Source organism: Suncus etruscus, chromosome 2 (assembly GCF_024139225.1).
Source record: "Suncus etruscus isolate mSunEtr1 chromosome 2, mSunEtr1.pri.cur, whole genome shotgun sequence".
Classification (NCBI taxonomy): domain Eukaryota; kingdom Metazoa; phylum Chordata; class Mammalia; order Eulipotyphla; family Soricidae; genus Suncus; species Suncus etruscus.
The window spans coordinates 15,081,822-15,109,188 of NC_064849.1; the positions used below are offsets into that span (position 1 = coordinate 15,081,822).

At 46.0% G+C, this 27,367-nt stretch overlaps 2 protein-coding genes and 1 long non-coding RNA gene across 5 annotated transcripts in view; all 3 read left to right on the forward strand.

Moving 5' to 3' along the window:
* Positions 1 to 399: 399 nt before the first annotated feature.
* POLR2D (RNA polymerase II subunit D) lies at positions 400 to 12,832 on the forward strand. The gene is made up of 4 exons (XM_049769342.1): positions 400 to 494; positions 6,825 to 7,005; positions 8,101 to 8,196; positions 12,306 to 12,832. Exons 1-4 carry the CDS (start codon positions 422 to 424, stop codon positions 12,382 to 12,384), a joined length of 429 nt encoding a protein of 142 aa, XP_049625299.1. The 5' UTR covers positions 400 to 421; the 3' UTR covers positions 12,385 to 12,832.
* A 2,997-nt stretch (positions 12,833 to 15,829) lies between these two features.
* On the forward strand, positions 15,830 to 16,416 carry LOC126002118 (uncharacterized). Its single transcript, XR_007492895.1, has 2 exons — positions 15,830 to 15,924; positions 16,289 to 16,416. It is a non-coding gene; the product is annotated as an uncharacterized LOC126002118 (long non-coding RNA).
* A 2,589-nt stretch (positions 16,417 to 19,005) lies between these two features.
* WDR33 (WD repeat domain 33) overlaps positions 19,006 to 27,367 on the forward strand; it is a 120,547-nt gene continuing 112,185 nt past the window's right edge. For all 3 annotated transcript variants that reach the window (XR_007492892.1, XM_049769290.1, XM_049769291.1), the window contains exon 1: positions 19,006 to 19,185. The gene's annotated coding sequence lies outside the window, so the exon portion shown is untranslated. The remainder of the gene's footprint in view (positions 19,186 to 27,367) is intronic.

The following is a 27,367-nucleotide window of genomic DNA, read 5'->3' on the forward strand; positions in this document are numbered from 1 at the left end:
TTTGTTTTGTTTCGTTTGTGAGTCACACCCGGCGGCATTTAGGGATTACTCCAGGCTCTGCACTCAGAAATCGCTCCTGGCAGGTTTGGGGGACCATTTGGGATGTCGGGATTCGAACCACCGTCTGTCCTGGTTGTGCTGCGTGCAAGGTCAATGCCCAACCGCTGAGCTATCTTTCCGTCCCGGCTCTCCCCTCTCCCTCCCAGGGTTGAGCAAGACTTCCGGAAGAGCTGCAAGAACTTCCGGGATAGCTTCACGGCTTCGACCCGTCCCGCTCCAGGCAATAGCACCACACTTCCGCCCTTACCTGCCAGTAGGTCCCGCCTTTTCCGCCCTTACCGCCAGTAGATCCCGCCCTTTCCGTCCGCGCCTGCGCATTTGCGCTCGGCGGAGGCGGCGTCCCGCTCACTCTGGCCCGACCATGGCGGCTGGCGGTTGTGACCCGCGGGCTGGCGACGTGGAAGAAGATGCTTCTCAGCTCATCTTCCCCAAAGGTGGGGCTCAGGGGGCTCTTCTAGTGCTCCCGCCATTCTTCCGTAGGCTTGGGAGTCCTCAGGGAGTCCACGGGCCCGGGAGCGACCGGGCTGGGCCTTGCCACATGGTCCTCTGCTAGTTGAGCAGCTGCAAGAGATGTCACTCATGGGGCTGTGCAACGGAGAGGTTGCACAGCGGAAGGTTCTTGCCTTGCACCCTGCAGATCCAGGACCAATGGTGGTTCGAATCCCGGCATCCCATCTGGTCCCCCGAGCCTGCCAGGAGTAGCTTACCCCTGAGTGCTGCTGGTGTGACCCCAAAACAAAAACAAAATAAAAAGAGATGTCACCACTGCCACCCAGAAACTGTCTGCCACTACAGTGGCAGCGGCCTTGGATGTCCTCTCAGTCGTTTGTTGTATGGACATACTTAGATGAGTTCGAAATCAACCTAGGGCAGAAGCAGCTGCTTGAACTTGGGTGGTGGGTGGAGCTTCATAGGGAGGTGCTCTCCCCGTAGCGGGAATTAGAGGGAGGATCTCTGAGTTGGTTCTAGGAGCTGGGCAAAGATGAGTAGATCGTCAATCAAGAAGTTTCTAGCCAGAATTAGAAGAGCTAGACTCATCTGGGGGACCATATGGGATACCAGGGATCAGCCCTGAACTCAGGCTGGCCACCTAGAAGACAAACACCCTATCCACGGTGTTATCGCTTAGGCCTCTTGACTTGTTTTTGTTTTGTTTTTGTTTTTGTTTTTGTTTTTGTTTTTATTAAGATGAAATTCATTGGATACGATTTTTGGTGCCTGCTTGATTGGGAATGGGATGGGAGACACAGAAGCAATCAGTAAATATGGAACTTAAGAGAGTATGTTCATTACTGATTGTACCAAGCATTACCCTTGTGCATGTGTCAGGTAAGGAAAATTGCTCCCTATACAATCTGTTTATCCTGTATCTAACCTAATAAACATAAAAGTGAACTGTGTTCACAACCCATTGGGTTCATATCTCAACCCGTTTTGGGTTAACCAGGTCAGTCTCCATGCTGACTTTGGCTCTTATTTTCAAGAACCTGAACCTGTTTTTTTGGTCAGATTTCTGTAACACTCCCAGCTCTGTGCTCCAGCAGTGCTGAGGATCTGAGCAGGGCCTCCTTCATGCTTAGACTAGTAAGCCTATTAACCCACCAACCCTTAAGGAGGGTTTTTATAGTATTGAATAATTTTGGTTGGAAATGGAATCCATGGTCCATTGAATACCGACTTGTACACAAATGACTTGACATTTTATTTTGCTTTTAAGTGTTGTTATTTTTTAATCTTTAGCAGGGCCAGGGATGGAATTTGGGGGTCTCACACTCTCAGGGCCCATTTATTTCTGCTGAATGTGTCTTTTAGAGGGAAAATTGAAGGGGGAGGGAGGAAAGGAGCAACAGGTGGAAATGGAGAACTAGACCTTTTGGGTTTGACTCTTGTGTAAATTAGGCACCAACTAGCCAGTAGTCCTTTGCTCTTGGGGATCAAGGGAGCATTGAGTGTTGGAACAAGTTGGAACAAACAGTAAGTTAGGATTTTTTTTGGGGGGGGGGCTGGCACAACTATATGGGATGCTAGGATTTGAACCATCATCTGTCCTGGATTGGCTGCATGCAAGGCAAATGCTCTCCCTCCAGTGCCTGTTGATAGGAGATTTGTTTTTTGGTTTCTGGGCCACACCTAGTAGTTCTCAAGGCTTATTATTCCTAGCTTTATGCCCAGGAATCACTCTTGGCTGTGGGGACCATACTGGGTATTGGTGATTGTACCTGGGTCTGCAACATGCAAGGCTAGGTCTGCTCTTCTACTTTGTACTTTGTGGACTTCCCTCCGAACCCCCCTCCCCAAGAAGTTTTACAAATGAATATGTGGTACTCAGGCCTTAATAGAGCCCATCATTAATTCCTTTTGTTTTCGCCATGTAACTCGTCAAATTAATATTGTTGTGTTACCAGAGGATTTTGTGGGGTTTTTTTTTTGCCTTTTGGGCCACACCCTGTGATGCTCAGGGATTACTCCTGGCTATGTGCTCTGAAATCAAAATCGTTCCTTGCTGTAGGGACCATTTGGGACACTGGGGATTGAACCAAGATCTGGTCTGTCCTAGATCTGCCGTGTGCAAGGCAAACACCCTATCTCTGTGGGGTAAACTTGTTCCTGTGTTCTGTGCTCAAAAGTTACAGGCTTGGGGGACCATATGGGATGCCAGGGATCAACCCTGAACCCAGGCTGGCCACCTAGAAGACAAACACCCTACCCTCTGTGCTGTCGCTTAGCCTCTTGTCTTGCTTTTTAAAATGAAATTCATTGAATGTGATTTTTGCTGAGTTTTTTCTCATCAACATTTTTTTTTTTTTTTTTTTTTTTTGGTTTTTGGGCCACACCTGGCGGTGCTCAGGGGTTACTCCTGGCTGTCTGCTCAGAAATAGCTCCTGGCAGGCACGGGGGACCATATGGTCCCCCGGGATTCGAACCAACCACCTTTGGTCCTGGATTGGCTGCTTGCAAGGCAAACGCCTCTGTGCTATCTCTCCAGGCCCTCATCAACATTTCTAAGAGTCATCTATATTATATTATGTTTTGTGTCTAACAGGAATCTGTTCTCCCTTGGTGCCCCGTTGTGTTTTAGGTAATACATCTAGCAGATATTTTGAGCCCTTCTGCTATTCAAGGACATCTGGGTTTCTGCTTTCGGGGGACGGCTTGTTATGATTAGAACTGCCTTGAATGTTCTTGCTTATAAATCTTTTGCTGTAGATATTTCTAGTTCGTTGTTTTGTTTTTGGGATCACACCCAGTAAGCTTACTCCAGCCTGTCTTTCCTCGATCACTCTTGGTGGGGCTTGGAACCATATGGGGTATAAGAGATTGAACTCCCGGTTTATTACATGCAAAGCAAAGGCCCTGCCTGATGTTCTATCTAGACTCTGGCCCCTCACAGCTTTTTTTTTTTTTTTTTTTTTTTTTGCGCCTCCCCCCTTCCCCCCACAGCTTTGTTTTTTAGTTTAGTTTTGTTTTGTGGTCATACCTGGTAGTAATGTTCAGGGCTTATTCCTGGCTCTGCACTCTAGGATCATACCTGGCAGGCTGAAGGGACCATATCTGATTGGTTAGCTGTGTGCAAAGCAAACACCTACATGCTATACTATCATATCACTCCAGCCCCTCATTTTTGATTTTTTGATTTTTTTTTGAGCCACACCCATTGGCACTCAAGGGTTATTTTGGCAGGCTTAAGGGACCATATGGATGCTGGGGATTGAATCTGGGTTGGCTGCTTGCAAGGCAAATGCCCTGCCTGCCATGCTATTGCTTGACCCCCTCAATTTTGATTTTCATGCATTTTTTCTGACCACTCTTCACATATTTCTTAGTCATTTGAACATATTCTGTGGAGTTTTTTTTCCCAAATTGGTACTTAAGTGTCTGGAGAGATAGCCAGTGGTAGGGCATTTGCCTTGCATGCAGCCGATTCAGGTGAGATGGTGGTTTGAATCCTAGCATCCCATATGGTCCCCCATGCCTGCCAGGAGTGATTTCTGAGTGCAGAGTCAGGAGTAACCCCTGAGCCCCACGGGGGTGACCAAAAAAACAAAAAACAAAACAAAACACAAATTGGCACTTAATGGTTTTTAGAAATTACTGCAATAGGGGCTGGAGAGATAGCATGGAGGTATGGTGTTTGCGTTGCATCCAGAAGGATGCAAAGAAAAAAAAAAAGGAATTACTGCAATAATATACCTCCTATGCTGTAGTGTAGCTTTTTTTTTTTTTTTTTTTTTTTGGCCTCTTGGGCCACACCCTGTGATGCTCAGGGATTACTCCTGGCTATGTGCTCCAAAATCGCTCCTGTCTCTAGGGACCATTTGGGATCCTGGGGATTGAACTAAGATCTGGTCTGTCCTGGATCTGCCATGTGCAAGGCTAATGCCCTACCTCTATGGGGCGTTTTTGGTTTTGGGTCACACCCGGCAGCGCTCTGGGGTTACTTCTGACTCTACGCTCAGAAATCGCCCCTGGCAGGCTCTGGGGACCATATGGGGTGCCGGGATTCGAATCACCGTCCTGCATGCAAGGCAAACACCTTACCCCATGCTATCTCTCAGGCCCCTGTGGTGTATCTTTTGGTAAAATTGTGTCAATTTTTTTTATTTGTTTGTTTGTTTTGGGTGACACCCAGCAGCGCTCAGGAGTTACTACTGGCTTTGCTCTCAGAAGTCACTCCTGGCAGGCATGGGGGACCATATAGGATGCTGGGATTCAAACCACCATCTGTTTGAATCAGCTTCATGCAAGGCAGATGCCCTACAGCTGTGCTATCTCTCAGCCCCTAAAATTGTGTCTTAATGAAAAAAATTTATGAATTTTAATAAAGTCCAATTTATCAATAATTTCTCTTAGTGTTCTTTGTTTTAAGATATATAACATGCCATATTCATGGAAAGTGTTTTATGTATTTTCTTTCAGATTCTGTTCTTTTACATTTCTTTCTTTTTGATTCTTTTTGGTCACGTCTGGCAGAGCTCAAGGGTTCCTCCTGGCTCTACGCTCAAAAATCACTCCTGGCAGTCATGGGGGACCATATAGGATGCCAGGATTCGAACCACTGTCCTTCTGCATGCAAGGCAAACGCCTTCCTCCATGCTGTCTCTCCAGCCTCTTATTTTTTTTGCATTTTATTTAGGTGTCTAATTAATCTATAATATAGCCCTAGCCCTTGAAATGTATTTTTGTGGACAGTGTACAGTTGATACAAGTCTGTTTTCAGGGGTCCTCAAACTTTTTAAACAGGGGGCCAGTTCACTGTCCCTCAGACCATTGGAGGGTCTGACTGTAGTAAAAACAAAACTTATGAACGAATTCTTATGCACACTGCATATATCTTATTTTGCAATGAAGAAAAAAAAACAGATACAAATACAATATGTAGCCCGCGGGCCATAGTTTGAGGACCACTGCTCTAGTTCCATCCACATAGTAGCAAATTGCATGACTTTGTGTGTATGTGTGTGTTTACTGCTGGGTAGTGTATGTGTACCATAATTTCTTTATCATGTGTATTTATTATAGTTTCTTTGACCATACCCAGTGGTATGCAGGGCTTGCTCACGGATCACTCAAGGTAGTACTCAGGGCTGGAATGCTGAGGATCCAACCTGGGTAAGCCACATGCAAGTGCCTTACTATAGCTCTAGCCCTCCATCTTTTTTTGTTTTTGTTTTTGTTATTGTTTTTGGGCTATTCCCGGCGTCTTTCATGGGCCACTCCTGGCTCTGTGCTCAGAAATTGCTCCTGAGAGGCTTGGGGGGGGGGACCATATGGGATGCCAGAAATAGAACCCGGGTCTGTCCTAGGTCGGCCACATTCAAGGCAAATGCCCTATTGCTGTGCTATCTCTCTGGCCCCATGCATTGTATGTTTTTAAATAAATGAATGGCCAGGGTCCAGAGCTATAGCATAATAGGTAAGACATTTGCTTTGTACATGGCTGACCCGAGTTTTATTCCCAGCATCCCATATGGCCCCCCTAGCCTCCCAGAAGCAATTTTGAGTACAGAGCCAGGAGTAAACCCTGAGCGCCACTGGGTATCGTCCCAACTCCCCCCCCCCCCCCCAAATCCTGTTGGTAAATACCTTTGGTGTACAGATTCCATTAGACTGAAATCTGGAGGGTAGGAACTAATACAGAAAAACACAGATGACCTGGGTAGAAAAGTGGAAATAACTAGAAATTGTAGCACATTATTATCATGTTTTTCCAAACATAGCCTTTTGAAACAGGTAGTAATTGAAATTGAGTTTCATATTAGTTCTAGAAATAGGTTATGAATAGTCCGGAAGGAAATAATAATTGGTTATGTTCAGTTTTGAGATCAGTCACTGGCGTAATTATGGTGAGGCTAACAATATTATTTGCATGACTGTCAGGTTCTAGTCCAAATGGACTGAATTTGAATGATCTCATTAACTGGTTGTACCTTGTGGTATGCCAGTTTGAAAGGGCAAAATGTAGGTGGTGAGGCCTTGATTTCTTTTTTTTTTTTTGGTTTTTGGGCCACACCCGTTTGACACTCAGGGGTTACTCCTGGCTATGTGCTCAGAAATCGCCCCTGGCTTGGGGGGATCGAACCGAACCGCGGTCCGTTCCTTGGCTAGCGCTTGTAAGGCAGACACCTTACCTCTAGCGCCACCTTCCCGGCCCCGAGGCCTTGATTTCTAAGCAACATATCCTTGCTGTTGTTTTCAAAGCAAATGTTCATAAGGTCATCTTTCAAGGAATATTTTCTGCTGACATTTGTGCTTCTCCCAAACAGAGTTTGAAACAGCTGAGACGCTTCTAAATTCAGAAGTTCATATGCTTTTGGAGCATCGGAAGCAGCAGAATGAGAGTGCTGAGGATGAACAAGAACTTTCCGAGGTCTTCATGAAAACTTTAAACTACACAGCCCGTTTTAGTCGTTTCAAAAATAGAGAGACCATAGCCAGTGTTCGTAGGTGAGTCATAAAGGAAAGGTATTTTTTTGTATGTATGTGTGAGAAGCATAATTTTTTGGGGGGTCACTCCCAGTGACTCTGTACTCAGAAGTCACTCCTGGCAGTTTGGAGATCATATGGGATGCTGGGATCAAACCTGGGTCTATTCTGGGTTGGCTGCATGTGAGGCAAACACCCTGCTACTGTGCTATATCACTCCAGCCCCAGCATAATAGTTTTTTTTTGTTGTTGTTGTTTTGGGTTTTTTGGTCCACACCTGGTGACGCTCAGGGATTACTCCTGGCTATGTACTCAGAAATTGCTCCTGGCTTGGGGGACCATCTAGGACACCAGGGGATCAAACTGTGGTCTGTCCTAGGTTAGCGCCTGCAAGGCAGATGCCCTACCGCTTGCGCCACTGCTCCGGTCCCACAGCAGAAGTTTTTATTTTGGGGGGGGTCACACCTGGTAGAGCTCAGGGGTTACTCCTGGCTCTGCGCTCTGAAGTCACTCCTGGCAGGCTAGGGGGAGCATATGGGATGCCAGGATTCGAACTGAGGTCCGTCATGTATTGTCCACGTGCAAGGCAAATGCCTTACCGCTATATTATCGCTCCAGCCCCAGAATAATTGTTCTGTTTTTTTTTGTTTGTTTGTTTGTTTTTGTTTTTGGGTCACATCTGGCAGCGCTCAGGGGTTACTCATGGTTCTATGTTCAGAAATCACTCCTGGCAGGCTCAGGGGACCATATGGGATACCAGGATTTGAACCACCATCCCTCTACATGCAAGGCAAACGCCCTACCTATTGCTGTCTCTCTGGCCCCAGAATAGTTTTTCTTTTTGGTTCACACCCGGCAGTGCTCAGGGGTTCCTCCTGACTTTGTGCTGAGAAATCACTCCTGGCAGGCTTGGGGGGACCATATGGGATGCTGGGATTCGAACTGACGTCCTTCTCCATGCAAGGCAAATACCTTACCTCCATGCTATCTCTCCAGCCCTCCCAGAATAGTTTTTATTGAAAAAAATTTACTGGGGGGAGGATGTGCTGTTGCTGCTATCTCTGGTCCTGCTATTGATCATTTTAAAATTGTTTTTATTTTCTTTCCTACATTCAGTTTATTGCTACAGAAAAAGCTTCATAAGTTTGAGTTGGCCTGTTTAGCCAACCTTTGCCCAGAAACTGCTGAGGAGTCCAAGGCTCTGATCCCAAGGTATGTAAGTTTTATGTTTATTGTGTCCATTCCTATAAGAAGAATTACTTAAGATATAGTGGGCTTTTTTTTTTTTGTGGTTTTTGGGTCACACCCAGCAGTGCTCAGGGCTTTTTCCTGGCTCCGTGCTCAGAAATTGCTCCTGGCAGGCACGGGGGACCATATGGGACGCCAGGATTCTAACCGATGATCTTCTGCATGAAAGGTAAATGCCTTACCTCCATGCTATCTAACACCAAAATTGAATGTGTATCTTTATTAAAAGCAGAATATGAGGGGCCAGGGGCCTGAGTGATATAGCTCAGCGGTAAGGGTGTTTGCTTTGCATACAGCCGACCCGGGATGGACCTAGGTTCAATCCTCGGTATCTCATATGGTCCCCTGAGCCAGCCAGGAGTAATCCCTGAGCACAGCCGGTGTTGTCCAAAAACCCAAATCCCATTACACCCCTCTCCCCCCCATAATATGAGAGGCCAGAGCTATAGTGTAGTGGCTAAGGTGTTTATCTTGCATATAGCTGACTTGGGTTTGATTTCTGCATCCCTCAGCACTGTAGTAGTTCCTTAGTGTAGAGCTAGGAGTAATCCCTGAGAATGTAGGGTGTGGTACAAACAAATCAAAACAAAAAATATAAACAGGGCCAGGAAGGTGGCGCTAGTGGTAGGGTGTCTGCCTCACAAGCGGACCGAGGTTTGATCCCCCTGCGTCCCATATGGTCCCCCCAAGCCAGGGGTGATTTCTGAGCACATAGCCAGGAGTAACCCCTGAACGTCATACGGGTGTGGCCCAAAAACCAAAAAAAAAACAAACAAAAAAAAAACAAAATATAAACAATGAATAGGATGAGGTTGAGGGGTACAGACAGAATATGAGATGTTGGGACTGGAGAGATAGCACAGTGACGTTTGCCTTGCAAGCAGCCGATCCAGGACCCAAGGTGGTTGGTTCGAATCCCGGTGTCCCATATGGTCTCCCGTGCCTGCCAGGAGCTATTTCTTTTTTTTTTTTTTTTTTTTTTTTGGTTTTTGGGCCACACCCTGTGACGCTCAGGGGTTACTCCTGGCTATGCGCTCAGAAGTTGCTCCTGGCTTCTTGGGGGACCATATGGGACGCCGGGGGATCGAACCGCGGTCCGTCCTAGGTTAGCGCAGGCACCTTACCTCCAGCGCCACCGCCCGGCCCCCATCCAGGAGCTATTTCTGAGCAGACAGCCTGGAGTAAGCCCTGAGCGCAGCCGGGTGTGGCCAAAAACAAAACAAAAAAAAAAAGAATATGAGATGTTGGTTTTTGTTTTATTTTGTGTCACACCCAGCTGTGTTCAGGGTTTAATCTTGACTGTTTAGAGATCACTTCTGGGGTGATTTGAAAGCCATCTGGGGTACTAGAGCTCGAATTCAGTTTGGCAATATGCAAGGCAAGCGCTTACCCATTGTACAATATCTTCAGGTCCTAAGGATGATGGTTTTATAGCAAAATAGTTAGCAGAAGTGTGGAGCAACTAAATCTTGATGTAAGGTGTATAAAATAGCCCCGTCACTCTGTTCTTCCTCTATCCCTCCTTTTTTGTTGGTATTGGGGTTTGTACCCAAGGCATTTGCATGCAAGGCATAAAGTTTGCATCTTGTCACATCCCGGTTCAAAATGCAGTTCAAAAAAAAGATTAGGGTCAGACCAGTAGTTCCAGGAATCAAATCCCATTTCTTCTGCATTTCACATCTTGGGATAGCCCTTGCCAACCATTCTCCTTTATTTTATTCTGGGTTTTTGTTTTTGGTTCACAACCAGCATTGCTCGGATTTTGCCCTTAGGGATCACCTCAGGCAGTGTTTGGAAGGTGGTTGTTGGTAACCAACCTAAGTAAGGTGCATGCAAGACAAGCTCTGTACCTGTTGTTTCTATCCAGCTCTTATTCTCCTTTCTAAAAATTGATTTTTTTAAATCAGTTTGGACTGATAGAGCTCAGGTACCGTAGTGCCTTGCAAGCAGCCAATCCGGGTTCAGACTCTGGCATCTCTTGTGAGTGTTTCCTGAGTGCAGTCAGGAATAACCCCTGAACATGACCAGTATAGTCTTAGACTATACACCTTATACTTAGGTGTCCTGAGTATGAGATATGTAAGATATATGAGCTTTACTATTGAGCTATATACCTAGCCCCAATTCCCTATCTATACAGTATTTTTAGAGAGTAATCTAATAAAGATTGTTTTGGCTACATCTAATAGAGTTAAAAATAATATATCCTTTAATTCAATAATTTGCTCCTGGGCTAGAAAAATAGTATAGCATGTTAGACATTTTCTTTGTAAGAGGTTGATGCATGTTCGATTCCCCTGTATCCCATATGGTCCCATGAGCCTGCCAGGAATAATTGCCAAGTGCAGAACCAGGAGTTAGCCCTGAATACAGCCAAGTGTGATTGCCCCCACCAAACCCCCCCAAAAAATAATCAAAAAATAATTTCATTCCTGGCTAACTGCCCTAATAACACCTTGCAAATTTATAAGGAAACATTTATTCCAGTGTTGACTATTGTAATTATAGAAACTTGACAACAGTTTGCTACATGAGAACAGATTGTAATTTATATTTTAATAGTTTGTCTCCTTTCTTTGTTCTTTCTTTTTTTTTGGTTTTTGGGTCACACCCGGCAGTGCTCAGGGGTTTCTCCTGGCTGTCTGCTCAGAAATTGCTCCTGGCAGACTCGGGGGACCATATGGGATGCCGGGATTCGAACCACTGTCCTTCTGCATGCCAAGGCAAAAATTCTCCTGCTATGCTATCTCTCCGGCCCCTGTTCTTTCTTTTTTTTGGGGGGGGGGGGTGTTTGCCACACTCAGTAGTGCTCAGGGGTTACTTCTGGCTCTGCACTCAGAAATCGCTGTTGGCAGGCTCGAGAGACCAGATGGGATGCTGGGAATTGGTCCATTCCGGGGTTGGCCACGTACAAGGCAAATGCCCTACTGCTGTGCTATCACTCTAGCCTTCTTTCTCCTTTTCTTTTTTCCTCCTTTCTCTTTCTTATGTCTCCTCTCTTCATTTTTCTTCTTCCTCTCTTTTTCTCTCTCTAATTCAGCTTTGTCCGCAGGAGGCTTGTGTTAAATCTCTGGCACCACTGTGCACCCTGAGCAATCATTGAGCATTGAGTAGCAGCTCCTAAGAGTTGTTGGTTATGTCCCCAAAACCAAACAAAGCATTTTGAAACAGTGCTAAATGTCATTTACAGAAATACAGATATGCAGATATAGTTGCTTGTAAATAGATGTATGTTTATATATGTGTGTATATATTTAAGATCAATATCAGATTGAATTAAGGTTAATGGTAGGTTAAATTAGTTGACTGGAACAATAATAAAGTGGTAGGGCACTTGTCTTTGCACATTGCCAACCAAGATTCAATCCTCTATATTCCAAATGTCCCCTAAGCCCAGCAGGAATGCGTTCTGAGCAATGCCAGGAGTGGCCTCCAAATTAAAAAAATACAAAAGTATAAGGTTGGGGCCGGGCGGTGGCGCTAAAGGTAAGGTGCCTGCCTTACCTGCGCTAGCCTAGGACGGACCTCGGTTCGATCCCCCGGCGTCCCATATGGTCCCCCAAGCCAGGAGCGACTTCTGAGCGCATAGCCAGGAGTAACCCCTGAGCGTCACAGGGTGTGGCCCAAAAACCAAAAAAAAAAAACCAAAAAAAAAAACAAAAAAAAACCAAAGGTATAAGGTTATCTTACTTTTTATACCTTTTATATACTTGACATATTTTTTTTTTTTAAATGAAAAGCAGAACAGAGGGCTGGATAGATAGCATGAAGGTAGGGCATTTGCCTTGCATGCAGAAGGATGGTGGTTCATATTCCAGCATCCCATATGGTCCCCCAAGCCTGCCAGGAGCAATTTCTGAGCATAGAGCCAGGAGTAAACCCTGAGTGCTGCCCGGTGTGACCCAAAACCAAAAACAAATAAAAAGAAAAGAGAACAGAAATAGAGTTTCGAGTTCAAGTTGTCTGTGTTTTGTGATGAATAGGAGGTGAGTAGGTGGTATTTAATTATCAACATGGAAGTGGGGGAACAACCTCAGTTATTAAGACTATTTCTTTGGGTTTTCTTCCTGTAGCCTCGAGGGACGGTTTGAAGATGAGGAGCTACAGCAGATTCTTGATGATATCCAGACTAAACGCAGCTTCCAGTATTAAACACCAGCTATCACTGCTGCTGAGGGAAACCCATCCTTAGTGTAACACCATGGTTCTAATATCTGGCCCCGCTTGTACAGAAATGCAATTGCAGAAGACACCCAAGTTTCCCTTGGAGACAGCCAAGTCCAACTTGGCTTTGGTTTAAGTTACTGTTTGAAAACTGACTATTGGACCATAATGAGCTTGTAATTACAGCAAGGTTTTCATTATAGCAGACATCTTTGACTTGTTGAATTTGCCTCTCTGTGGATAATGTGGGTTTTCCACATGACAACCTCACACCAGGATTTTTGACTGCTTTTGTTACTTTGAATTCTTAATACTTTTTACATATCAGTAGATTTATAGTTTTTGATGTTATAGAACATATGGAACTTCTATTGGCAACAAGTGGTTTTTACCTACATGTGAAAAGAATTAAACCAAACCAGTATAATTGTTTCAATTATTTTTGTTTATCTTGGGGGAGAGGGGCGAAGGGCCCCACCTGCTGGACTGGCTTGCTAGAATGCAGAAGCAAGAGCCTTTTTGTTTTTATGATTTTTTTGTTCATGAATGGGGCTTGCATCCTAGGGTCACTGTTTGCACACTTATGATCTTGTGTACATATTTTATTGTGGTGTGCCAGATAGTCTGTGACAATGAGGCCTAGTAGTTGCTATCCCACTTGAATAATAGGTATGATAGAGATTGAATGTACATGAACTCATACCTGCAAAACAGGTGTTTTACCATTAAGATACTATTTTATCTATTTTGGGGTATGTGTCACACCCAGCACCGCTTAGCTCTGTTTCCAGGGATCATCCACGGTCTTTAGACCACATGAAGTGTCAGTGCTTGAATTGGGGTTGGACAAGTGTCTAAACTTGTACTACCACTCTGGCTGCCTAGTTTGTAAGATATGTACTGGGAGAAAGAATCGTCATTCTTGTGCTAAGATGAGACAGGGAGGAAGTTTACAATGAAACAAGTAATTGGGCCAGACAGTAGCATAGTGCTTGGGCATTTGCCTTGCATACAGCTGACTCAGGACAGATGTGGGTTCAGTCTCCAGCATTCCATATTGTCCCCCAAGCCAGGAACAGTTTCTGAGTGCAGAGCCAGGAGTAACCTCTGAGTACCACCAGGTGTGACCCAGAAAACCAAAAGAAAAAAGTAGTTACATGTGAAGCTATTGTCTTTTGGGCCCAGAGCCTTGAGATAGGTAAGTACTGTGCCTCCTGAGACTGGCTGGATGTAGATTCGGAGTCTCTTGTCTTTTTTCTTTTATGCCATACTCGCTGGTGCTCAGGGCCTCCTCCTACTCTGTGCTTGGAAATTGCTTGTTAGTGTTTGGAGATCCATATGTGGATTCTGCACTAAAGGCATTCATTCAGCCTAACTCTCTGGTCCTGAAGTATTTGCTTTTATTTTTGGGGATGAGGAAGCTATTTCTGGCTGTACTTAGGAATGATCACTGGAAAAGTATGTGGAGAACTGTAAGAAATAGAAAAGCCAGAGGACCAGAAAGAGAGTATGGTTGGTAGGACTCTTGCCTTGTACATGGCTGACCTGGGTTCAATCCCTGACATCATGGTCCTCAGAGCTGCCAAGAATGAGCCCTGAATGTAGATCTAGAAGTCACCCCTGAGGGGGGCCAGAGAGGTAGCACAGCACTAAAACATTTGCCTTGCATGCAGCCAACCAGGGACAGACCCAATTCTATTCCTGCGATCCTGTATGGTCACCTGAGCTTGCCAGGAGCTATTTCTGAGCACAGAGCCAGGTGTAACCACTGAGCATTGCCAGGTGCAGCCCACAAACCAATCAACTAATAAATAAATAAATTGCTTTAGTAAAAAAAGGTAACCTGGGCCGGAGAGATAGCACAACGGTGTTTGCCTTGCAAGCAGCCAACCTAAGGTGGTTGGTTCGAATCCCGACGTCCCATATGGTCCCCCGTGCCTGCTAGGAGCTATTTCTGAGCAGATAGCCAGGAGTAACCCCTGAGCACTGCCGGGTGTGGCCCCCCCAAAAAAAAATAAGAAAAAAAAGGTAACCCCTGATCATTACTGGGTATGGCTCCAAAACAAATCATCAAACAAAGAAGAAAATTATCAGGAATTGAGATTAAAGAAGGGAAATTGGGGCCACAAGGATAGAGTGAGTAGGACATTGCCTATTAGACAACAGGCTTCAGTTTAATCCCAGCACTACATGTGCTCACCTGAGTACCACTGGTGATCACCTCCAAAGCAAGCAAGCAGAAAGGCCTAGAAAAAGGTCCAGGGGGGCCGGGAAGGTGGCGCTAGAGATAAGGTGTCTGCCTTGTAAGCGCTAGCCAAGGAACGGACCACGGTTCGATCCCCCGGCGTCCCATATGGTTCCCCCAAGCCAGGGGCAATTTCTGAGCGCTTAGCCAGGAGTATCCCCTGAGCGTCAAACGGGTGTGGCCCAAAAACCAAAAAAAAAAAAAAAAAGAAAAAAGAAAAAGGTCCAGGAAAATGGCTTGAGAGCATTACATACACGAGCTTTATATACAAACTTTCTGTAAGACATTTTTTACATACAAGAATGGGTTTCCATCCCAGGCACTGCATAGTTCCACAAACCAGAAATAATCACCTAGCACTGCTGAGAGTGGCCCCCAAACTAAGAAAAATGGGAGTAGGGCCCGGAGAGATAGCACAGCGGCGTTTACCTTGCAAGCAGCCGATCCAGGACTTAAGGTGGTTGGTTCGAATCCCATTGTCCCATATGGTCCCCCGTGCCTGCCAGGAGCTATTTCTGAGCAGATAGCCAGGAGTAACCCCTGAGCACCGCCGGGTGTGACCCAAAAACTAAAAAAAAAAAAAGAAAAATGGGAGTAGATGTGTGGAAATAATAAAGTTTTAAAGCAGAAATAAGATTTGATTATTTTTTTCTGGGAGTAGATGTGTGGAAATAAAGTTTTAAAGCAGAAATAAGATTTGATTTTTTTTTTTCTGAGCTAGAGCAGGAGGACAGCAGGTAGGGCATTTGCCTTGCATGTGCCAACCCAAGTTTAACCCCCGGCATCCCATGTGGTTGTCAGAGCCTACCTGAGTGCAGAATCATGAGTAAGCAGAGTATGATCAACAGAAAAAGAAAAATTCTTGGGGCCAGAGAGCTGGCATGGAGGTAAGATGTTTGCCTTGCAAGCAGAAGGACGGTGGTTCGAATCCTGGCATCCCATGTGGTCCCCAAAGCCTGCCAGGAGTGATTTCTGAGCGAAGAGCCAGGTGTGACCCAAAAAAAACAAAACAAAACAAAACAAATTCTTTTTAAACTGGCCATTGTGGCTGCAGCGTAGTAAAGGGAGTTGTGAAGAAGGGTGTAAATAAATCCTCACGCTCCAATCCCGATCGGAAAGGGAAGCTGGTCTGGAACAGGGCCACTGCAGGAAATAATCCAAACCAGGCTGGAGAGAGATGAAATGGGTCTGGGGACCTTTCTGCCACATGGAGAGAGAGGAGCCCACCAGGACCAAGGTCTTTATTGGGAAAATAGAACCGTCCCCATGGGTGGAGAGCATGGGTGGAGGTTGGGGTAGAGAGTCTATCCCAGGCGTCTCAAACTCAATTTACCTGGGGGTCGCAGGAGGCAAAGTCGGGGTGAGGCAGGGCTGCATAAGGGATTTCGCTTACCGAATATTCGCAATAAAAAATCCCATTAGTAAAAAAAAAAAATTGCAAAAAACCGCATTAAACATTTGCATACCCCGAACAGAACTGCTCAGGGTATGCGAATGGTTAATGTGATTTTTTTCTTACTAATGCGATTTTTATTGCGATTATTCGATAAGTGAATAATCGCGAATACTGCAATATATGAAGGCCGGCCGCAGGCCACAAAATGTTGTACGGAGGGCCGCAAACGGCCCGCGGGCTGGGAGTTTAAGACCCCTGGTCTATCCAGAGGTTCATCCCACCCAGGTCGGTTTTTGATAGGTAAAAGAGAAGTTCTAAACATCACTGAATATGGCCTCAAAACCAGCAGAAAAAGAATAAATCAATCTAGAATTCCCAATTTGATCCTGTGATTCCACTCCTTGGTATGTAACCCAAGAATATAAAACTATCAGTTCAGGGGCCTGGAGAGATAGCACAGTGGCGTTTGACTTGCAAGCAGTCGATCCAGGACCAAAGGTGGTTGGTTCGAATCCCGGTGTCCCATTTGGTCCCCCGTGCCTGCCAGGAGCTATTTCTGAGCAGACAGCCAGGACGCCTGAGCATTGCCAGGTGTGGCCCAAAAACCAAAACCAAACCAAACCAAACCAAAACAAAACAAAACAAAAAAAACCCCTATCAGTTCAACAGTACACAATGGAATATATCTTGAAGAGACTGGGGAGATAGCTCAAAGTCCTAGAACACATGCTCTTTCTGTGCCAGAGGATGAGAGCTGACCCCACAAAAAGCACCGTTCGTTGAGGTCCCAAGCTAAACACTTAACAGAAGAGATGAAATTCTACCTCTAGCCACAACAAGGATGAAATGTTAAGTGAAGGAGGACAAAAGCCAGATGATCTCACTCTGGTATATAAAGAAATAAAGGGAATGAACAATGTAATGTTTTTACAATTTATACTGCCAATTACTTTGCAAATGTTAGAGGACAACCAGTTTTTAAAGTTCACATAAACAGTATCATCCAGTGTCCTTTGTGGCTCATTGAATTTTCCTAACATTCATCAAATGTTTTGGTTGCTATGTAGTTCAGTGTACCCCATACCAGATGTTATTCTTCCATTACTGATGGGTGCCGAAGAGATAGCACAAGGGTTAATTTAAGGCTCTTGAGGCCAGATAAGTGGTGCTAGAGGTAATGCATCTGTCTTGCTAGCGCTGCGCTAGCCTAGGACAGACCGTGGTTGGATCCCCTGGTGTCCCATATGGTCTCCCCCCAAGCTAGGAGCAATTTCTGAGCACATAGCCAGGAGTAAACCCTGAGCGTCAAATGGATGTGGCCCCAATAACCAAAAAGTAACCAAAAAGAAAATAAAGGCTCTTGCTTTGCATTCTGTTGACCCATTTCCCAGTGCTAGGAATGATCTTTGAGCAAAGCCAGATGTGGTCCTGAAAACGAATCAAAAAAAAAAATCCCAAAGGGGGGACCAGAGCAATAGCATAGCAGGTTGAGCATTTGTCTTGCATGCGGCCAACCTGGTTTTGATCTCCGGCATGGCACATGGTGCCCGGTGCCTACCCTGAGCACCTCCCAAGTGTGGTTTCCAAGCCAAAATTCCAAAAATTAAATGAATAAAAATGCTCAAAAACACCTCAAATTAATTACTGATGGATGTCTGGCTTAACAGTGTTCTCAGTGCATAAGAATAATGGTAAGGTATCCTTGTTATATTTTTCATTATAATATTCCATTCATACTAATTTGTCTGAAAAGCAAAAAAAAAAATATGGTAAGGACATGGGGTAATACATGGGTAATACATGAGGCCGGAGAGAGACAGCACAGCGGTAGGGCATTTGTCTTGATGTGGCCTACCCAAGGACCGACTGGTTCAATTCCCGGCATCCCATATGATCCCCTGAGCCTGCCAAAAACATAGACTTGTTTTTTGGGTCACACCGGGCAGTATTCATCGCTCCTGGCAGGCTCAGGGGACCATATGGGATGCCGGGATTCGAACCAAAGTCCTTCTGAATGCAAGGCAAACGCCTTACCTCCATACTATCTCTCTGGCCCCGGAGGTGATTTCTGAGCACAGAGCCAGGAGTAACTTACCCTTGAGCATCAAAGGGTGTGACCCCCCCAAAAAAAAAAAACAGAAACCAAGCAACCAAAAAACAAAAACATAACCCCCCCAAAAAAAGAAACACCCCAAAACAAGTCTTTGGAACTGAATTACCTTGGGCCTCATCAGAGTGCTTTCTTTATTCTTTTGATTGGCCACACCAGAGGTGATCAACCAGGGGTCACTTCTGGCTCTGCGCTCAGAAATCCAGGAGATGTTCGGGGACCACATGGGGTGACGAAGATAAAACCCGGGTAGGCCTCGTGTAAGGAAAACGCCCCACCCTCTGCGCTATTCTTAGAGCCCCAACTTTGGGCAGATACTTTTAACAGTTTTCCAAAGTAACTGTACCACATGGCTCTGCTTTGGTCAACTTGGACTCAAACATAAAAGATGCAAAAGAGTAAAGACTTGCATCAGATGAATGCGCAAATAAATGCCCAGAGAACCTTTGGCCCAAGCTGAGTGCAAAATTTTATTTAAATTCTTTAGCAGGGTCCTGCAAGGAACCCTCAACATTCCAGATAATACATAGCCTGAAAACGTTTCTTCTTCAGATGCCAGAACACTTTTTAAAAATGTTTTTGGATGAGTGGTGCGCACCCAATTAGCTCCCAATGGAAAGCTATGAGGTTAAGGTATTCATTCTATCTTCTGCACAGTAGCATCACTGTTCTTTCCCAGGTCTGCCCTAGGCTCCTCCTAGGCAGGAACAAAGGAAAAGGCTTCGTGCGGGCCGCGTGGGGACGGGAGGGGGGCGGAAGAGGAGGGAGATGCGCTGGCCCCGCCCCTTACCCCCGCACATGCGCAGACCGCGGCCCTCCGGGGCCGGGCCGGCCGGGAGCGCGCAGGCGTCGCGTCGGTGCGTGATGACGCCACGACGTGCGCTCGGCGGCTCACCGGGGAACATGGCGGCGGCTGCCGTGGAGCAGAGGAGGGCCTGAGGCGGCGGAAGGCAGGGAGGGCGCAGGCTCGGCCTGCAGGGACGTTGTGGAGAGCGAAGTAGGACCCTTCGCCCGTCGTTCCGCGCCCGGCGTGGGAGGGTGAGTGCCGCGGCCGCCCCGGGCTCGACCGGCCCGCCTCTCCGGGCGGCGGGCACTCCGCCATTTTCCAGCTCGGCCGTTGCGTGCTGTGCTGTGTGCTCCGGGGGGCCTGCGGGGGGCTTGGAAACCGCCGGGCGGCCCCGGGGCCTCCGTTCCGCCCCGCAGGGGTCACGGGGTCAGCGGCGGCCGGAGTCCTGGTGGCGCGGAGCCTGCTGCGCTCACTCGTGGGCCCGGCCGGGCCTGCCCGCCGGCTGCAAGGGGCGGGCGTCGGGGGATGCCTGCAAGTTTGGGGGTGCGTGGGTGGAGGGCGAGACGTGCCCCCCGAGACCCAGCGCTCGGGTCAAGGGTGTGTGTGTGTGTGATTGTGATTGCGATTGTGATTGTGAGTCCTCGGGTTCCTTGGGTGCAACTTGAGCCATCTCATCCCCGGGTTTCATTCATGGGGTCGATTGGTGACCCAGACCCCGGGGTCCCACAGCACCCCCCCACATTCTTTCGGAAGACTGACTCTTCTTCTTTTCCTTGGGGGCCCGTTCTGGGTCCTCTTGCACAGCCCAGCGTGGTTCCTTTTCGTAGCCCCATTCACCTCTCCGATTTCGATTTCTTTTGCATCTTTGCAAAACACACACACACACACACATTTATTTCTCTGTTTTCTATGGGTTGAAGGAGCTACAGTGCTCAGGCGCGACTCCCCCTGACTGTGCTTGCTGGGGTATTTTTTTTTTTTTTATCCAATGGCGATCTGGGGATCCAAGTGGGGTGATTTCCTAGCGCCTACTAGTAGTACTAGTAATTACTCAATGCTAATAGTGAGTTGGTACTGATACTCTGAGTATTTACTCATAGCCATTAGTAAAGACTAGTAATTCCTAGTGCATAGTAGATGAGCTTGTTGCATATACTTGACCCTAGTAACTATCTCAGCTCATCGGACCTATTTCTGTTAGTATTTATTCTGTTTTTGCCCCTCTCCCTTTCTTTTTATTTTCTGGGGGAGACTTAAGATGTTGGTAGTTGATCGAATCCTTTTTGGGTTTTGGCCATTTCCGGAGAAGAGGCCACAGGGAATGCCGTACTTGGAGCTGCTGGACAAATCCGGAAAGCACGGATTTCTTTTTATTTTTATAGGAAGCCTGCCATTATCGTTCCCATCCAGTTTCTACAGAACGGACATTTAACTGTTGAGGAACTTGGAGAGACAGGATTTGAACAAAAAAACTTGAGTTTCAAAGCGATCCCTCATGGGAGCCCAGAGCTGAGCTGACTTGGAACTCCCTGGAGGTAGTTAACAGTGCACCCTGTATTTCTGTTTGTGTGGAGGTAGACCTGTTTTAATTCCAGCAAAAACTTTCGGAGCATGATAGTCGAAAGGAAACACGGTAATTGTTCCCCAGGCGCATATTTTGTTTCCTAATCTTAATTGCATTTGACGTCTATTCCTTACTACCTTTTTGGTCTTTCTGCTCTTCTCAATGGGTTACTTTGCCTAGAAGATTTGTAAAAAAAAAAAAAAAAAAAAAAAAGAAGGTACCCTATCCTAGTGAATTTGTACTGAAGCAAACTACTACTCGTGTCTGAGTAGTCTATTTTCTCGAAACCTAGGGGAAATTTTTCTTTTTGTACTCTTGGGAAGAATTTTGGGAGGAAGTTGGCCAAAGTATCTCCATCTCAGTTTTTCAGGAATGATAAATTTGCTTATGTATTTATAATTCACAATCGTGCAAGCTAATAACCTCCATATATTTTTCTTGTTATGGGTAGAATGTATTGTAGAAGTTTAAACGTATTTCAGAATGAAGTAAGATAATCTAGCAGGACGTAACTATAACTACCTTCAGAAAAATATTAGTGCACAATTTGTTTACTGATGTATTCAGTTCTTTTGAGGTTGCTTTACCGAAAGCTTTGCTAGTTTTTAAAAACTTACTTTTGTTTTTAGACCACGTGCATCTAGTGATGCAGAGGGCTTATTCCAGGCTCTGTGCTCAGGGATCACATCTGAGGGGTCCAGGGGAACATTAGGGTGCTGTGGATTGAATCCTAATAGACTTCTTGTAAGCCATTGTACCCACTGTTGATAGGGTTTCACGTATACAACATTCCAACAGCATATCTCCACCAGATACCATTATCTGTCTCCCCCCTAATATCCCTTAATTTTATTATTATTATTATTATTATTTTCTTTTTTTTTTGGTGCTCAGGGGTTACTCCTGGCTAACGGCTCAGAAATAGCCCCTGGCAGGCACGGGGGACCATATAAGACGCCGGGATTCGAACCAACCACCTTAGGTCCTGGGTCGGCTGCTTGCAAAGCAAACACTGCTGTGCTATCTCTCCGGCCCCAATTTTATTATTTTTAAAACTATTGATTGATTGGTTTTTGAACCACAACCAGCGGTGCTCAGGGGTCGCTCCAGGTCCTGCACTCAGAAATTGCCCCTGGCAAGCTGGGGGACCTTATGGGATACCGGAATCAACGGGGTCCCTCCACTCCACAGGTCGGCTACATGCAAGGCAAATGCCCTACCACTGTGCTTTCTCTCCGCCCCCCCCCATATATACACACACATATATATATATGAAATTTAATAATATCAAAAGTCAAAGGAAATGTCTAAAACAAGAAATGATCAGTAGTTTTGGTGTTTTTCTTCTATGAAAAAAGATTGAAGTCATTTTTCTTTTTCTTCTTTTGTTTTGTTTTTGGGTCACACCTGGTGATGTTCAGGGGTTGCTCCTGGCTTGGGGGACCATATGGGACTCCCGGGATCGAACTGAGGTCTGTCCTGTGTCAGCACCGAGCAAGACAAACTCCCCATCACTGTGCTATCACTCTGGTCTCTATTGAAGTCATTTTCATTTTGTTTTTTGGTTCACACCCAGCTGTGCTTAGGGCTGGCTTTTAACTTGGCCTAGGTATCGATCACAGGGATCACCTGTGGGGGACCAGGGCACCATATGTGGTGCTGGGGATCGAACCTAGGTTGGGCGTATGTAAGGCAAGCACCCTATCTACTGTAATATTTCTCTGCCCCATTTCAGCCTCCCTTTTTCCCTTCCTCCCTCCTTTTCTCCCTTTTCCCTCCCTCCATCCTCACTTTCCATCCCCTTCCTCCCTTTTCCCTTTCCCTCCACCCTCACTTTCCATCCTCTTCCTCCCTTTTCCCTCCCCTCCTTTACTTCCCACCTTTCCTTCTCCTTCCCTCCTTCCTACACTCCCCTCCTTCCTATTTTCCCCTCCCTCCCTCCCCCTTCCTTCCTTCCTTCCTTCCTTCCTTCCTTCCTTCCTTCCTTCCTTCCTTCCTTCCTTCCTTCCTTCCTTCCTTCCTTCCTCCCTCCCTCCCTCCCTCCCTCCCTCCCCTCCCTTCCTTCCCTTCCTTCACCCAGTGATGCTCAGGTGCAACTCTTATACCGTGCAGTGCTGGTGAAACCATATGGGATGTGGGTGTTAAACTTGGTAGGCAACTTGCATAGTAAACATCTGATTCATAAGTATAGATATTTGGCCCCCTTCAGTTTCTTTCTCTCCCTCCTCTCCCGCTCTCCTCCCCACTCTTCATTTCTCTCCCTCTCCTTTCTCCCCCCACCCTCTGAGGCCAGAGCAATAGCACAGCAGGTAGGGCATTTGCCTTTCACATGGCCAGCCTACCTGGGTCTTATCCCCAGTATCCCATTTGGTCCCCTGCTCCAGCCTGCTGGGTGTGATTTCTGAGTACAAAGCCAGGAGTAACCCCTGAGCACTGCTGGGTGTGGCCCCAAAACCAAATTAAATAAAAAAATCATTCTTGGTGGGCTTTGGACACCATATGGGAGTCACACCTGGAATACTGGAGAGCTATTTCCAGCTTTTTGTGGTTGTGTTGTTCATACTCAGTGACCTCATACCTGGACCCAACTGGTGCCTTGCAGCATGCAAAATTCTTAACCCCTGTGCTGTCTCTTTAGCCTTGTTTTCAGATCTTTGTTTTGTTAGGGGCCCATATCAAGCTTAATTCTGTCTCTTCAGGGATCACTCCTAGTAATGGAAACCATAACTAGTGCTAGGAATTGACTGGGTCAGCCACAGGTTCAAGGAATGCCTTATCCGCTATACTATCTGTCTGGTTTTTATTTTATTATTATTATTTTAGTATTTTGGCCACATCGATGACACTTGGGTTACTCCTGGCTATGTGCTCAGAAATCGCTCCTGGCTTGGGGGACCATATGGGGTTGCCAGAGGATCTAACTGCGGTCTGCATTAGGCTAGCACGTGCAAGGCTGACACCTTACCACTTGCGCCACTGTTCTGGCCCCTGTTTTTATTATTTTTTAAAATTAAACTTTTTGGACCACACTCAGCGGTGCTCAGGGGTTACTCCTAACTTTGCACTCGGGGATCACTCCTGGGAGGTAATCAGGGTATGATGGAGATCAAACCCTGGTCATTTGAGTAAGGCAATGGCTACCCACTTTACTATTCAATGTCTTATCATTTTTGTATTCACATAATAAGCAAAGAAGTTGAGGAATAAATGAGTTTTCTACAAATACTCCTCATAACTACTTGAATTGTATTTAACACAAGATTTTTTTTGTTTTTGATTTTGGGCCACACCCGGCAGTGCTCAGGGGCTACTCCTGGCTGTCTGCTCAGAAATAGCTCCTGGTGGGCCGGGAGAGATAGCACAGCAGCGTTTGCTTTGCAAGCAGCCGATCCAGGAACAAAGGTGGTTGGTTCGAATCCTGGTGTCCCATAGGGTCCCCTGTAACTGCCAGGAGCTATTTCTGAGCAGACAGCCAGGAGTGACCCCTAAGCACTGCCAGGTGTGGCCCAAAAACCAAAAAAAAAAAAAAAAAAAAATAGCTCCTGGCGGGCACGGAGGACCATATGGGACACTGGGATTCGAACCAATCACCTTTGGTCCTGGATTGGCTGCTTGCAAGGCAAACGCTGCTGTGCTATCTCTCTGGGCCCCTTAACACAAGATTTGATTTAATTTTGATCCTGAGCCTTTACTTATGACCTCTTTGCAGAGCTGGAATGATAATACTGTGGATGGGGTTTTGGCTTTATATGATAGACCCAGATTCAGTCCCTAACACCTCATCATGTTTCAGCTCACCAGGAGCAGTCACTGAGTGCAGAGCAGTAAGTAAGTCCTAGATGGTGAACCTATGTGCCAGCAGTGGCACGCGAAGGCCTTGCAGCTGGCACGTGGGAAGGTCCTCAGTTAATAAATATATAAAATTTATAGAGTTTTTTAGATACTAAAATCTTTTTTTTTTTTTTTTTTTTTGGGCCACACCCGTTTGACGCTCAGGGGTTACTCCTGGCTATGTGCTCAGAAATCGCCCCTGGCTTGGGGGGACCATATGGGACGCCGGGGATCGAACCGCGGTCCGTTCCTTGGTAGCGCTTACAAGGCAGACACCTTATCTCCAGCGCCACCTTCCCCAGATACTAAACTCTTGTTGAGATTTAATTGACGTGCTGGCACTTTGAGGAAATTCTTTGGTTTTGTGCAGTAGTCTGGGCACTCTGACTCAAAAAGGTTCACCGTCACTGTCATAAGTAATGCTGGGTGTGGTTTAATCCCCTTCTCCCAAAAAAAGGCTTTTTTGTATATCTACTGGAATTCTTTAGACTCTTCTTTTTGTGGGGGAGGTTATAGATCACACCTGGTGGTGCTCATATTACTCTTGACTGCACCAGAAATTACTGCTGGTAGGCTCTACAGTGGTCTTCAAACTATGGCCCGTGGGCCACATATTGTATTTGTATCTGTTTTGTTTCTTCATTGCAAAATAAGATATATGCAGTGTGCATAAGAATTTGTTCATAAGTTTTGTTTTTACTATAGTCAGACCCTCCAATGGTCTGAGGGACAGTGAACTGGCCCCCTGTTTAAAAAGTTTGAGGACCCCTTCTAGGAGCTATATGGGATGCTGGGATTCCAACCTGGGTTAGTTGCATGCAAGGCAAACACCCTCATTACTGTGCTTTCTCTGTAGCCCCCTAGACTATTCATTTTATTTTGTATCCTTCAAAATCTTAGCTAAATTTATTCCAGTAATAAGGTCTTCAGTGACTTACTTTCTAACTTCCTTCTGAAGTTAACTTGGGGTCTGTTTGATGTCTGTTCTAGTACCCCTTCACTATACCTTATCCATTTTGAATCTTAGAAATATGAGCGCTGCACCTGGGCCTCCTGAATTCAAAGCATATTCCCAGCACATTGAACCATTTCTTCAGCTCTATCATTGTCAGTTTTGGAGGTCAGATTTTCCCAGTGGTTCTCTGGGCCATTCCTGCCAGTACTCCTAATGTTTAGTGCTTGGGCCCAGAGGTATTGGGGATCACCTGATGCTTAGTGTGTTATTGGGGGCAGAAGGTTGTATCATACCAGACCTGGGGCCTTTCATGTGTCAGGCATGTGCTCTTCCTCTTAGCTACATCTCTGGCCATGAGGTTGACTCTGGGAACTATGTGGAGGGAGGGGGTGGGATCTAGTCAGCATTAGGTATTCAGATTATATTTCCCACTGAGTGCTTGGTATTACTCCTGGAATCACGAGTGTCAGGGATTGAACCCTGGCCTCCTGAATGCAAAGGACCCCTTGAGTTACCATTCTGGCTTTGACTCTTTTTGGGGGAGGGTCTACACCTGGTAGTGCTCATGAATCACACCTGGTGGATATAAGGTGCTGGGGATCAAAATTTCTCTGTATGCATGCAAAACAAGTGCCTTACCTTCTGTACCATCTATTGGGACAGAATTATTGATTATTAGAACAGAATTATTGATTGATACATCATTTTAGTGGTTTTTTTCCCCACTTTGTACCCCACATTTTTTGTTGAGGTATTGTGATTTGCATACCTTTTTTGGTTTGTTTTGTTTTTGCATGACACCCAATTCTTAGTATCAGTCTGCTTAATTACCGGTCCTGGTGGTCTCAGGAAACCATATTTGGTGTGGGGATCAGAGTCAGATGTGTGAGTAGGGCTCTTGACTTAACACCTGGCTTGGCTCTGTGCAAGGCATTCTATACACTGTACTTGTTTCAACCTTACATTTATTATCATTATTAGTGTGTACCTCTTGCTTTAATTTTCTCATTGTGGTCCTGTGGCCACCAGGTTCAAACCCAGTGTGGACTAGACTGTGCAATGAGAGATTCGGGATTCTTTTTTTTTTTTTCCCCTTCGGGATTCATTCTAACGCCTCACACGTGCAAGGTGTGTGCTCACCACTTGAATCACATCCTTTCCTCTTGAGTTAATTTGGAGAGCATCTCCAAAGCAGTGCTCAAGGGCCCCAGGGTTCTCCTGGTGATACTGGCCACAGGCACTAAACAGCTCGGTGCTAGGGCCTGAGGATGCATAATTAGCTTGGCTCCCCTGGTGGTAGGGTGCAGTGGGGCCACATCTGTTAGGTGTTTGGAGATTTCTGGGATGCACTTGAACAGAGATCCTGGGCACACCACATGTGTCCCTGATCTTTGTGCTGTCCCACCCTTTGATTTTTATGTTAGATGTATATTTGAAATTTAATAGGGGAATATGTTGAAAAAACAGGGACCAGGAGATAAGGACAATAGTCAGGGTTAATGAGTTGCTTCTGACTTGGTTTTGATGTTCTCTTTATCCTCTTTTCTCTGTATATCTCCCCCCAACCCCCAGTGGTGCTCTGGGTTACTCTTGGTTCTGCACTTATAAATGATTTTTGCTAAATGGGATGCCGAGGATTGAACCCGGGTCATCTGCATGCAAGGCAAATGCCCTACCCACTATGCTATTGCTCTGGCCCCTTTCGGCTTTTTTTTTTTTTTAGGTTTTGGTTTTTGGCCCACACCCGGTGACACTCGGGTTACTCCTGGCTATACTCTCAGAAATCGCCCGGGACCATGTGGGATGCTGAGGATCGAACCACCGTTCATCCTAGGCTAGTGCAAGGCAGGGCACCTTATGCCCTGCACCACCGCCCCAGCCCTGCTTTCATTTGTTTTTAATATTTTATTTAAATCACCATGAGATAGACAGTTACAAAGCTGTTCATGATTGAGTTTCAGTCATAAAATGTTCTAACACCATCCCTTTACCAGTGCACATTTCCCATCACCAATGTCCCCAGTTTGCCTCCTGCCCTCCACTGACTTCCTCCTCTGGTAGACATTTTCCCCCAGCCCCTTTT